The sequence below is a fragment of the Lycorma delicatula genome, chromosome 8 (genome assembly GCF_047948215.1).
Source record: "Lycorma delicatula isolate Av1 chromosome 8, ASM4794821v1, whole genome shotgun sequence".
Taxonomy (NCBI): Eukaryota; Metazoa; Arthropoda; class Insecta; order Hemiptera; family Fulgoridae; genus Lycorma; species Lycorma delicatula.
The window spans coordinates 96,729,740-96,743,573 of NC_134462.1; the positions used below are offsets into that span (position 1 = coordinate 96,729,740).

The 13,834-nt window shown below is 31.3% G+C and overlaps 1 protein-coding gene across 3 annotated transcripts in view; it reads left to right on the forward strand.

Moving 5' to 3' along the window:
* The window catches only part of Ldh (Lactate dehydrogenase), a 51,292-nt gene that overhangs the window by 25,651 nt on the left and 11,807 nt on the right, over positions 1–13,834 (forward strand). For all 3 annotated transcript variants that reach the window (XM_075374270.1, XM_075374271.1, XM_075374269.1), the window contains 3 exons: positions 924–1,061; positions 9,579–9,696; positions 10,653–10,826. In XM_075374270.1, the coding sequence (XP_075230385.1) occupies positions 924–1,061; positions 9,579–9,696; positions 10,653–10,826 (430 nt within the window). The remainder of the gene's footprint in view (positions 1–923; positions 1,062–9,578; positions 9,697–10,652; positions 10,827–13,834) is intronic.

Consider the following 13,834-nt stretch of genomic DNA (forward strand, 5'->3'; position numbering starts at 1 on the left):
TGGTCTGGAAATAGCATAGGTTATATTAAATTGTCTTAACCAAAAGTGGGAGGGGCTACAATGAAAGAAAAAATTAAAAAATTGCACTATTTTTTTTTTTTAATTTTAATGATTGTATTCCATAAAAAAGAAAACATCTTTTATCTCTTGTGATCTTTTTGAAAAATTACTCATTCTATAATAAAAGCGAAAAATGTGCTCAACAAAGGGAAGCAGGAATGCGCATGCATGTACATAATGCATGCATGTATATTATCATTCAAATTTCTATTTAAATAGCACAAAGTATCTAAAATAACAACTTTACAACTAATTGTACAAATCTGTGTAAAATAATTATGGAAAATGAACAAAAAACAGTTGAACAAGTTTTGCTCTTTTACTTCCTTGTACGAAGTAAAGGAACTATTAAGAAAAATTTCAGATTTCAATGGAAATATCCATTTTGACCATCCCTGAATCCATTTTGATTAGTTGATTAGTTGATTAGTTGTGCATCTTCCCTTTTTGATTGCAATCAACTGGACCAAAAGTGTCCAAAATCCAAACAAAAAAAAAATGGCTTTTTTCCTTACTGAGAGCTTTTCAATGATGTATCATAAGTGGTACTTATTTTAATTGGTTCGAGCCAAATAAAATTTTAATTACTGAAATATTTGGATCTTACAAAGGGAAGCCGAAGGCCACATCAGTTTGAATCAGACTTCATTTTTTAAAATTTAAAAAAATGTTTGCAATAAATAATAATTGAATAACAAAAAAAAAAGAAAAACTATGTTAATAAAATAAACATACATATGATAGTGTACATATTTTTGAGCAAATTTTTTGTTTTTTGATGATTAATTTACCATATAAGCTTCGAATAATGTTACGATCATATGATGTTACAAAATGATTTCAAAGGTTTTATTTCTTTTTAGGGAACAAACATGTCTTCGTTGCAATCAAAATTATTCATCGATGTTGATTCTCAAGGACTCGATAAAAGAGTAAACAAAATTACTATTGTTGGCTGTGGTGCAGTTGGAATGGCATGCGCTTTCAGCATCTTAGTTCAGGTATTTTGCAATAAATGTTTCAAATGTTTAAAGGTAATTTTTCAATGTAATTTTTACCAATAGAAAAAGATATACTCAATTCTTTCTAGTAGAAACAAGGTTACTATTTTTATTCATTTGTAGGTGGAGAAACAAATGACATAATGAAGATCCTAGGTTTAATTGTTGACAGTTGGTCAGTTAAAATTTCATTCATTACCTTCTTTTTAAGAAAAGCACCAGAATGCACTTCAGAAAAACCTAACTGAATCAACTATGATTTTGATTTCATATCTTAACGATTTAAAATTACTGTATTATCAACTCCAAGCTACTTTGTCAAATATTACAGTGTGAATCTTCTCATATCAATACCTATTTGCCCACAACCTTTCTTTCATGAAGAGCTACAGGATGACATTCTTATTAAAAGTGAATTGGTCACTTGGTCAGCTAATTGTCAGCAGATTCACAGAAAAGTAACTAATTCACAGATAATAATTATAGGAATACAAATCCTATAATAGTAACTGATAATATCAATTATAGTAACTGAATACTCCCACTGGTGAACAGGGACTGTTTGTCCTGCAGATTGGTGCCAATTAAAAATACTATGTTTATAATTTACTTTAGTACACATTTAAGTAATTACGAGGTGCGACAATAAAGTAATGAGACTGATTTTTCTTTGCAAGATGTGGCAACCCTGCAGCTTGCATAGGCACACAATCTACAATCTTTGACCTTGGTCTATAAGCTACTTCTAGTCCAAGCGGCACATTGATGCAACTGCTCAGTCGTGAGTTGTGCTGTAATAAGTGAACACGTGTTTGTGTCTCTCGTCACAGAAATGAAACCGCAAAATATTGCGCAACGGTATGCCATTTCTTTTTCCGTTAAATCGGGTGAAAACGCGACGACAACTTATGGTAAGCTTCAGAAGGCTTTTGGAGAGGAGGTTATGACAAGAGCTCAAGTTTTTCGGTGGCATAAAATTTTTAGTGAAGGCAGAACGAACGTTGAAGATGAAGACTGCAGTGGACGACCATCAACCTCACGGACAGATGTCAATTGACCAGGGTGCGTGAAATCGTACAATCTGATCGAAGATTATCCGTGAAATCGTACAATCTGATCGAAGATTATTCGTGAAAATGATTGCAGAAGAACTCAACATCAATCGAGAAACGGTTCGTCTAATATTAACTGAAGATCTTGGTATGAGAAAGATTTGTGCAAAAATGGTCCCCAAAAATCTCGCACAACAACAGCGAAAAACACGGAAAAATTTGGCAGCCAATCTGTTAGAGCAAACGGAAATCAATCCAGATTTGTTGAGCTGTGTTATCACTGGTGATGAAGGTTGGTTTCTTTCAATACGATCAAAAAATACGAGACAAAACGCTGAAGTTCGCAATGGTGCTCAAAGGGATCACCCAGACCAAAAAAACTTGCATGTCAAAGTCAAAAGTGAAATGCATGCTTGTATGCTTCTTCGATTCCAAGGGAATTGTTCATAAAGAGTGGGTGTCTCCTGGACAAACAATTAACCGATATTTCTACAAAGAAATTTTAGAAAGACTTTGTAAACGAGTTGTTCGTGTCCATGCCAACATTGCTGATAATTGGATTCTGCATCACGATAATGCGCCATCCCATACTGCGCTGTCAGTATAGCAATTTTTAACCTCAAAACAAATTTCAACACAGCCACAGCCACCTTATTCACCAGATATCGCTCCGTGCGACTTTTTTCTATTTCCAAGAGTCAAAATGGCGGTCAAGGGACACCATTTTGAAACAACACAAGATGTCCAAAAAACTGTGACGAGGGTCTTGGAGGATATTACAGAAGATGAGTTCCAGAAATGTTACCATCAATGGCAGAAACGCTGGAATAAGTGTGTGCAATCAGAGGGGAGCTACTTTGAAGGAGACAACACTAAACATGACTAAAACGGTAAGCAACATTTGTTTTCACATCAGTCTCATTACTTTATTGTCGCACCTCGTATGTATCAGTAAGAGTATATTTCATTTGTATTGCTATTGTATCTTTGTTATTGTACTCTCTGTATTTGTATTAAAATTTATGGCGTTTAATAATAAATAAATCCATTAACCCATTTCTAATCTTCTGGCTGAAATGACTGAAAATGCTCAATGAATTGACACTATGAGAAAGATTTTACATTTTCTGAGTATTATACTGACACCACTAACTCAGTAGTGATATCATCCAATGGAAATATCAGAACACATTCTTTTTACCTCACACAACTCTCACAATTTATATCTTGTTGCTGAATAGGTATGCAGTAAAACATATGAAAACTTCCTTCACCTCGCTATGATCAGACAATACTTAGAAACCCATTATTATCTAGAACATTATATACAACACACATCTGTCAACTATTTTGAAGAACTTTAATTCTCATAATCACCCTAACTAAAGATTACAAATAACATTAAAATTTAATTTTGAAAAATCTAAAATTATAACGCTGATTTGCAAACTTAAGATTTAAGAAGTTAAAACAACTGGATTTCAACATAAAAAAACAGAAAAACTGAGAATGATGAATTACAAAAATAACTTTCAACTGTCCAAGAAAACACCTTTAAGAAAAAGATGTCTGTCTATTCATAAGTAACAAGAGTTGTGATTAATGCTCATCCCTAATAGATTTAAAACTTAATGCATCAGTTTTAGCAGATAAATTGTAATCCATAGTAGAGCAGTGACAGAATTTTATTTTAAGCAATGACACTTAGTACAGGTTATTATTCACCTACCCTTATAAACAATATGCTATATAAAGTATAGAACAAAATAAAAACCACATGTAACATATATACTGCTAACACATACACTGATTAATAATCATAGAAAATTACCAGTATTTTCAGGAAAGGAAGTTACTGTTTTGAAACTACTTATAAAATGCACAAGATTAATGCACAAGCATAGGAACCCAGAAATTTGGCTAGTCTGGTATTTCTCCCACCACCACCCCATTCAGTCACTTGTCATATGACTTTGAAATAAATTAAAATTTATTCCATCATGGACAATAGTTTGCTGCCATGCCTAGGTCGCTGAATGCCAGCAAGTACCTGTCCACCATCTTATAGCACTTCAAGCTATATTTGACCGACGGCCAGCCATTTCTCGAGGGTAGCTTCCTACAGCAAGCAGTAGGAGTGTTATATCCTTTAAGCTAACTGATGCCGGTTGAACAAAGCAACGTCATCAAGGAACTCCCTCACGGTTCGACAATGCGGTTCATGCCACATTGATTTGATGCTTATGATTGGCCAATTTTCCCCTTGACCTCTAAGTTCCAGGGTGGCCTGAGTTGTGGCCCCTTCAAAAGCTGGGCAGTCAAACATCATGTGTTATTTGACTGGACCTCCCCACAGATGCACTGAAACAAATATTGGTTCAAATTCGTGTGGTTGGAGAGCACTTGGGCTCCCATTGCCCTTAAAAACATCATGGTGTATAGTCATGGTGTTTTGCATGTCCATCCAGCTCTCTGTGGTTGACAAAGCTGCCTGCGCCCGGTCTTCTAGCTGTGGTCGTGAATTACCATGAACTAACTGGAGAGAACCGTGACACCTTCTGGGAATGTCAATCCCAGAAATCCATTGAATACCAGGTTCTGCAGCAAGGAACCAAGAACAGAACCCTGCGGGCTTCCCCTGGTGATGGATTTTTCCACAACTAGTTGCGCATCCTTAAACAGAGCCATACAGTTAGACAAATAGTCACGTACCATGACCTGCTGGGTTATGGGAACTTGCGGCATTCCAACTCATTGAGAACAGAACTCCAACACAAGGAAGGAAATGGTGCTTCTATGTCAATAAAAATTGCCAAAATAGGGAAACCCAGAAATAAACAAACTTTGCACTACATATTACACTTCAAAGATTAGATGTACAATCTCCACAGATAATGTAGAACACATATGACATACACTACACACAACAATCAGCTTTTGGAAATTATTTTATAGACACAGCACACATAAATGAAGACATGCTCAGTTTACATAACACTAAAACCAAGATCTTAACACTCTTGAATGATATTAAATTTACAAACACTTGACTTTAGCAAAACAACACACACAAGTTGAATTATTTGATAATATATTATAATACAATATTATTATTATAATATTAATAATATATGATAACATGCTTTTGTGGAGGCTTCTTAATCTTTTAAAGTTGATACCATTAACCAACTGATGTTAGCACAAACTCCACTAAGGAAGTATAACCAGCTCCAAAAAACCCTGTAAAATATATTCATTTATACATAGAAGTGCAGGATGCTGATTGAGTCAGTATATACAAAGTGATTCAGAGAAACGGGAAATTTTTAAAGTTGTGTTTGTAGTCGTGGGCGATTGGTACCACTTGATAAGTGGCGCCGCAGCCTCTCCAACCTAACCTGCCATTTAGTTGTCATGGATCCTTGGAGTGGTGCGCAACGTGCATTTGCTATCAAAGCGTTTTACAAAAACAATGACAGTGTGGAGGGAGCGCGTAGAGAATTTCGCCGTGATCACGACCGTGTTCCATCAGCACATGCAATTAAAACATGGATATCTAATTTTGAGGAAACTGGTTTGGCAATGAAAAAGAAACCTCCAGGCCGTGAGCGAACTGTCTGTACACCACAGAATGTTCAAGCTTTACAAGATGCTGTCACACGAAGTCCACATCGGTCAATCCGTCGTCTCTCAGCATCTTTACAATTGCATAGTTCAAGTGTTCGAAGATTGTTAGTGAAGGACTTGCAATTCCATCCATACAAGTTGCAGATCATCCAGGAACTGAAACCGAACGATGCAGTTGTGCAAGCACAATTCTGTAATGTAATGCTTCAGAAGATAAATGATAACAAAGAGTTTGTTCACGAACTGTGGATGTCAGACGAAGAGCATTTCCACCTCAGTGGATTTGTTAACAAGCAAAATTTCAGATACTGGGCACAAGAAAATCCTACGCAGCTACACCAGCGTCCAGAAAGTGACAGTGTGGTGTGCTGTTTCATCTTACAGTGTTATAGGCCCTTATTTTTTTGAGGATGACAATGGTCTTGCGATTACAGTGACGTTGGCTCGACTTTGTTGTGGAACAACAAAAGAGATCCACCAATTCTTAACACAGCCTGGTTTCAACAAGACAAAGCAACGTCACATACTGCACGAATATCGATGGCAGCTGTACGCCAATTGTTTGGACAACGTGTCATTTCACGAAATGGTGACATTAGATGGCCTCCCAGATTGCCTGATCTCTCAGCTTGTGATTATTTTTTGTGGGTCACCTTAAAAGCAAAGTGTTCCACAGTAGACCTACTACAACGGAAGAACTGAAGGCAAAGATCCGAGAAGCAACTGCAGAAATTCCAGTTGAGATGTTACCTCAAACCATGAACAATTTAACGAAGACTTCATGAGTGTTTATGTAGAAGAGGAGGTCACCTGCAAGATGTCATCTTACAAAATAAACTAAAATGTATGTATCCTAAAATGGCAACATTTATACAATTACATGAAATAAAATTCATTTTCTAAAAAAAATTTTTCATTAACGTTATTTAATTTTTTAAATTTCCCATTTCTTTGAATCATTCTGTATATTGAGTCAATATACAATATATATATATATATATATGTTTGTGATGTGTATTTTAAGCCTCTGTCTTTGCTGATTGAAAATGCATCTGTTGAATAGATATATATATATATATATATATATATATATGCATTTTCAATCAGCAGAGACAGAGGCTTAAAATACACATCACAAACATTATATTTTAACTAAATATTTTTTCAAAAAAATTATTTATTAGGAGAAAGAATTTTAATGTAATTTTTAATTAGTTGCTTACACAGTCCATAACGTTAATGGTAATTTATTAAAAATATTTGGATCTAATAGAGAGCTAGACTGTAAGACTGAATGGTAGATTATTTTGCCATCATTATCTTCAATTTTTCTCTTCCTGGTATAGTAAGAATGATTAAAATTAGAAGAGAAAATTTTAATTATTAAATAGTTGTATTGATCTGAGATGTAACTAAACCTGCCATTTGTAAAACAAAAATTTATTTTCCTCCTTAGGAACACCCAAACAACATAGTACCAAAACCCAAGAGACTGTGTTGTAGATAAGTATTAAAAGTATATTCAATGCTCCTATAGTCTTCTTGACAATCTTAAGAATGAAAATAACAAGAGTGCAGTCTTTTGTAAAAATATTAATTACCTCACTAAACTTTTGAATCTAATTTAACATCTGGCATTATGAGATGCTTTTATTGTAGATCATCAATAGGTTATCCAGAAATTTGGGGATTCTAATTATTTGTAAATTTCAAAAATACTATTTTGTTTAAATTGTTTTAATTTACCTAAAACTACAATTTCTTCAAATTAAAAAAAAAAAATATTTGAACAAAGTTTTGAAGGGAAAATACTATGATTAGCATTAATAAATGGTATCAAAGTTTTGATTATATATGATGGATTATTTCATTATTATACACATCCTTTAAAAATCATGAGAGATTTTTATCATAAGAGCATTCACAGCAAGGTTAATTTTTAATCTTTGAAATAGCAGATAATATCTACTGCTACAGTTACATACCTAGCGCATACCTAGTTTGACCACAGAATAATACTTGACTACACATCTAGCAAATTTAGTGCAGCCATTACTGATATTTGGGATGTATTAAAAAGCACTGCTGATTTTAGAAAGATATGCAATATGACTATTACATTAGATAGGTAATATAAGACTGAATAATTTCTAACCAACATAATAGCTGTGACATTATCTATATTGCAGTGGCCAGAGATCACTGTAAAAATATTAAATTCAAAAGATCACTGTCAAATGATTTTAATTATTTAAATTGCAATCATCTGTACTACAAGCTTTCGAGAAGGTTTATAGCATGACGGTTTCAATGAATATATTCACTGAGAATTTATGAGAAATTATTAAAAGAAATTTTCTTAGTATCTTGAAATTTGATTTGGAAAGCTTCTGAAAATAAATTTTTTCACCAGCTCAGCAGTTTCTGTCAACATTCAAATGAAAGCCATGCCTTGTATGAAACCTTTTTTCAAGAAAAATACCAAATAAGTGAAATGTTATTAAAAGTGCAGTTTCTCTAATTTTTAGGTTAACTTGTTGGATTTTTTAGTTAATTTTAGAAAATACAGTCAGAAAGTCATTTCTGTATAAAATTTTTTAATAACGTATGGTTTTTCTGACCTGTTCTTGGGTCAACTGGTTTGCTTAATTTTGGAAAACTTTCTATTACCCCTCTAATCTGAAAAATATTTGACAACCCCCTGAGCAAAAAAACCACTCATTCAGTTGCATATCCTTCACCTCATTGTATTAATTGATTTCTATTACAATATAATTTTAACAGAACTGATAGGAAAAGGTCATTAAACAAATTTATTACTTCTGAACTACACCATCTGTTTTGGTGACCTTATTTTCCATGATATCACAAAACAATACTAGAATATCAATGAAATAACAATCTTACCTTCTCTCCCCTCAACACCAGGGCAGTCATTACTTTTCTTTCCATTTCTTTATTTTTATGATTAGATTGACACTAATTAGCTTGTAAAGTTTGATTTCTTTAAAAAGTCATATTTACCACAATCTCTTTTTTGCTCATCTTGCTTTGAAAAATACAGTACGCTTTCTAATTCCCAGAAGATTGAAAAACCAAGATTGCCAATATGTTTTCACAGTTTAAGCAATGTAGCTGAATTTAAAAAAATTTCAGCTACCTTCATAGTAGTATTTCTAGTTATCACCATTTTAATACTCTTTAAGAACTGATGATGAACATTAAATAAATATTAAATTAAAAACTGGAGTACAGAATCAATAATTATCCAAAATGTATTTAGAAAAGATAATTATAACTATATAACTAATTTAGAATAAATAAGGTAAGATAATCCATCATTTTTGACTGGTTAGAAAACTTAAGACTTATTATTTTAAAACGTCATAGTAGCTTTTAATCACAGAAAAATTTATAATTAGATGGTAAAATACTTCAGAAGCAGTTCTGTGCCATTTAATTTGTATTTAATCCAGAATTTATTGATATTCCATTAAGTTTCAAATAAAATTAAATAAATATTAATTTCTATCTACAAATTATTAAAATAACAAAAAAATTCCTTGCTTATTAAAATTTCCTAAGGTTTGTTTGAATAATTTTTTTTATAACTTGACATTAAAAGTTAAAAATTGTCAAAGTTCAAAATGAGAAGTGCAAAAAAATCTTTGCAATCCTCAAGATTACCATCATTTAAATCAATAAGACAGAGCAAACTTAGGCAGCCTTGCTCAAATCACACAATTCACCCCATGTAATTAAACCATTAGAAAGCAAATGGTATAAAAATTCTGTTTATTAAATATTTTTGCTATTTACTACTTTTTTCTTTTTTTAGAAAGTCTCTAATGATGTAGCAATAATTGATGTTCAGGAAGACAGACTGAAAGGAGAAATGTTAGATTTGCAGCATGGATCGTATTTCATGCAAAGTGCCAATATACAAGCTAGTTCAGGTACATCATATTTTATCATATCATTTTATAACAATTTTATAAAATAACTTAACTATTAAAATAACTAAAAATGACTGAATTAAAACACAAACATTTGTTTGCACTTCTGATTATCCAAGAAATAAATTACTGAAGTCACAGATAGTGTAAAACATTATCCTGAAATGATCCAATAATTTAATTGCATCTGATTGAAAGAAACTAAGTTTCTCAACAAAAAAATCACAGAAAAAATTAGATGAAAAATCCTTTTCGTCTAATTTGGATCAAGATAAGGTGTAGATCTGTTGATTTTGGCATCCCCAAAACACTATTTTTATGTCAAAAAGTTAATTCAACTGTAAGATAGAGAACAACTTTATGTAACAAGAAAATACTGTATACAGATATAAAGTGTACACTTACATAGACATATTACACAGTCACTGGTGATTTACAATTGATAGATTGATACAAATGAATATCTTGCATGCCTGGGCTTCTTAACACCTTTGAACATAGACTATCCAAAATGTTTTGAATAACAGCTGTTAGAGAGTCTTTAATCCATTATCTAAGCAACACATAAACCATTTTAAATCTTGAAACATATTAAAAGCAAACAGACTTTGGCATTTTTAGATGAAAGATCATATCATAATAATCATACTTGCATGTTAATCATGTATGCTCTTATACAAACATAACATACTACATCACATGATTCCCATTAAAAGCACACTTATTTCAGATCTAATTCAATAACATGATGGTTGAGAAGTGAATTTTGAATTTGTAAAAAAAGTTCATAAACATGTATCATATTTTTTTACACCATTATTATTTTAGGAAAACATTTTTAAAAAACATTAATTATTATAAGAAAACCTTTTTCATTCAAAACTGGACTGTCCTGAAAAAAATAATATTTAAATAATGTCTTAAAGTAGATATTGTTTCATTTATTGTTTTAACAGATTACAAGATCAGTGCTAACTCTAAAATTTGTATCATTACTGCTGGTGCCAGGCAAAAAGAAGGAGAAACTAGACTGGATCTAGTCCAGAGGAATGTTGATATTTTAAAAGGTATTATTCCAAAACTTGTGATGTTCAGCCCAAATACCATTCTATTGATTGTAACAAATCCAGGTACGTAAAAAATAGGTTTTGTTTTTAAATAAATAGAAATATTTAAGTATAATTGATGTTACAATTAATAAAATCAAAGTAGATATAATTTTTTTATCAGTTTATTTTTCTGATTAATGGATTTTTACACCAGTTACATCTTGACCTTGTGAGAACTGCACACTAACCTTTTCTGTAAATTTATTAGAAAATTAACTTTATTGGCAGTCAACTGATATGCAGCATTTTGTTGTTAGTCACAGTTTATGGCAATAGTTAAACAATTATTCTGGTCACTTTCTCATCTACAAAAAATCTGACTTTTCAAAAACAGATGCTATTTCCCCATTTTATTAATGTTTTACTTCCTAAAACTGTAAACATACTTTTTCTGTGAATATAATTGTGTTATGTATAGTCATTTTTAACACCTGTAAGTGATTTGATTTGGCAAATAACAATTTTTTCTCTTGTAAAGATAATTTAGGCACTTTTTCCTTAATTTAAGTTGAATTTCTAAAAATGGTACAAAATTTTTCAGTCCATTTAATAATGGCATTCACATAAATACCACTTTTTATTTTATTACAGTAATTTATGAACAATTAGAAAATACTATCTTTGAAATATTTAAATAAAACTGAAAATCCAAGCTACTAAAGTGGGTATAGTGATAGTAATTCTGATAATTTAGATAATTTAAATAGAAATTGTAAGGACACTGACAATGATTCCAACTTTTTTGAAAATATACAGATATCAAACTCCATTCCTACAAAGACTGAAAATGTTATTAGACAAAGGAAAAAAATAATTTTGCCCATACATTTCAACCAAACATTACAATATTCGGCACATCAGGTGTGATACTAAGTACTGTGACCTCATCAAGTAGGTCATAACCCTGACAAAAACACCAGCATGTCAGTTCCTCTATGACCAATCCATATATTTTCACCAAGTATGTGTCACTGTCTGTATATATTGCCTTAAACAATAATATTTGCATTGCAGCAAGAAATATTATCTCATCTGTCAGTGTCCAAAAAATAAAAATACATGAAGGAAATTTTACATTGTTTTTGATCAAACAAATGTAATTAATAACGCCAATATACAGATTGCTACATTGAACCTTTCTGACAAATTCATTTATCAAATCAAATTAAAAGTTTTTTTTACAGATACAGTATTCTTTTGTTGAGTTTTTGAATTATCTACTACTAATTAAATAGAAGATAAACAAGGAAACAAGGAATTTTATCATATTTAACAAACATGTCCTTATAAATATGTAAAAATTTAACAGTTGTTTCAGTATTATTTCACTTAATTTTATTAATTTATTCTGTTTTTATGTAATTATATACAACCTTTTATTATGAAATTAAAGACAATAATCAATCTATTTTTTCATAAATTCTTTACTTTGTAATGCTACGTGTTAGTTTTTTCCATGATTTCTATCTTTCACTCCAGGGAAAGAGCTACAGCAGTTTTTACCTGTAGAATAGTAAATCTGCCATTAGAGGCATGATTTAAATAATATGTAATTATGTTATGATCTAATAAAGTAGATGTATATTTTATTGTAATTAGAAATTAAATTACATTAAAATAATTCTCAAATTTTATATGTAGATATAAAACTGTTCATTTTAAATTTATTATTAATATATTTAACAATTACATTCTATTTAGGCAAAGATAATATTTCAATTTATAATAAACTGCATGTTAACTGCATAATTAGAAATATTCCTATTTGAGAAAGCTAATTTAAAATAATTTAAGATGCAAAATTTTTTTAATTTTCTTCTCGATAAGAAAAATTGTACAAATAAACTATTTAAGGTGTATAAAATGATTAATGAATTATTGACCATTCCCTCTAAGCAGAAGAATCAATGTCAGTATCATTGAATATAGTAAAAAATATTATATTCAAATTTTTTCCCTTCAGTCATTAACTGGTTTGATGTAGCTCTCAGAGATTCTCTATCTAGTGCTAGTAGTTTCATTTTGATATATACCCCCTACATCCTACATCACTAACAATTAGTTTTACATACTCCAAAAGTTGCCTGCCTGCACAATTTTTTCCTTCTACCTGCCCCTGTAATATTAAAGCGACTATTCCAGGATGCCTTAATTAGTGGCCTATAAGTCTCGTCTCTTCTTTTAACTATATTTTTCCAAATGCTTCTTTCTTCATCGATTTGCCACAACACCTCTTCATTTGTGACCTTATCCACCCATCTGATTTTTAACATTCTCCTCCAGCACCACATTTCAAAAGCTTCTAATCTTTTCTTCTCAGGTACTCCGATCATCCAAGTTTCCCATATAAACTTCAAAAGTATACTTTCAAAGTATCTTTTCCTGATGTTTAAATTAATTTTTGATCTAAACAAATTATATTTCTGACTGAAGGCTCAATTCACCTGTGCTATTCAGCATTTTATATGGCTCCTGCTTCGTCCATCTTTAATAATTACACTTCCCAAATAACAAAACTCTTCTACCTCCATAATCTTTTCTCTTCCTATTTTTGCATTCAGTGGTCCATCTTCATTATTTCTACTACATTTCATTATTTTCGTTTTGTTCTTGTTTATTTTCATGCGGTAGTTCTTGCGTAGGACTTCATCCATGCTGTTCATTGTTCCTTCTAAATCGTTTTTATTCAACTAGAATTAATATATCATCAGCAAATTGTAGCATCTATATCTTTTCACCTTGTACTATTACTCCATATCTAAATTGTTCTTTAACGTTATTAACTGCTTGTTCTATGTAAAGATTAAAAAGCAACAGGGATAGGGAAAATCCTTGTCAAGAGTCCTTTTTTATTACAGCTTCTTTCTTATGTTCTTCAATTATTACTGTTGCTGTTTGGTTCCTGTAAATGTTAGCAATAGTTCTTCTATTTCTGTATTTGAACCGTAATTTTTTTAAAATGCTGAACATTTTATTCCAGTCTACATTATCTACGTTATAAGTGCCAAGTATGTTGGTTTGTTTTTCTT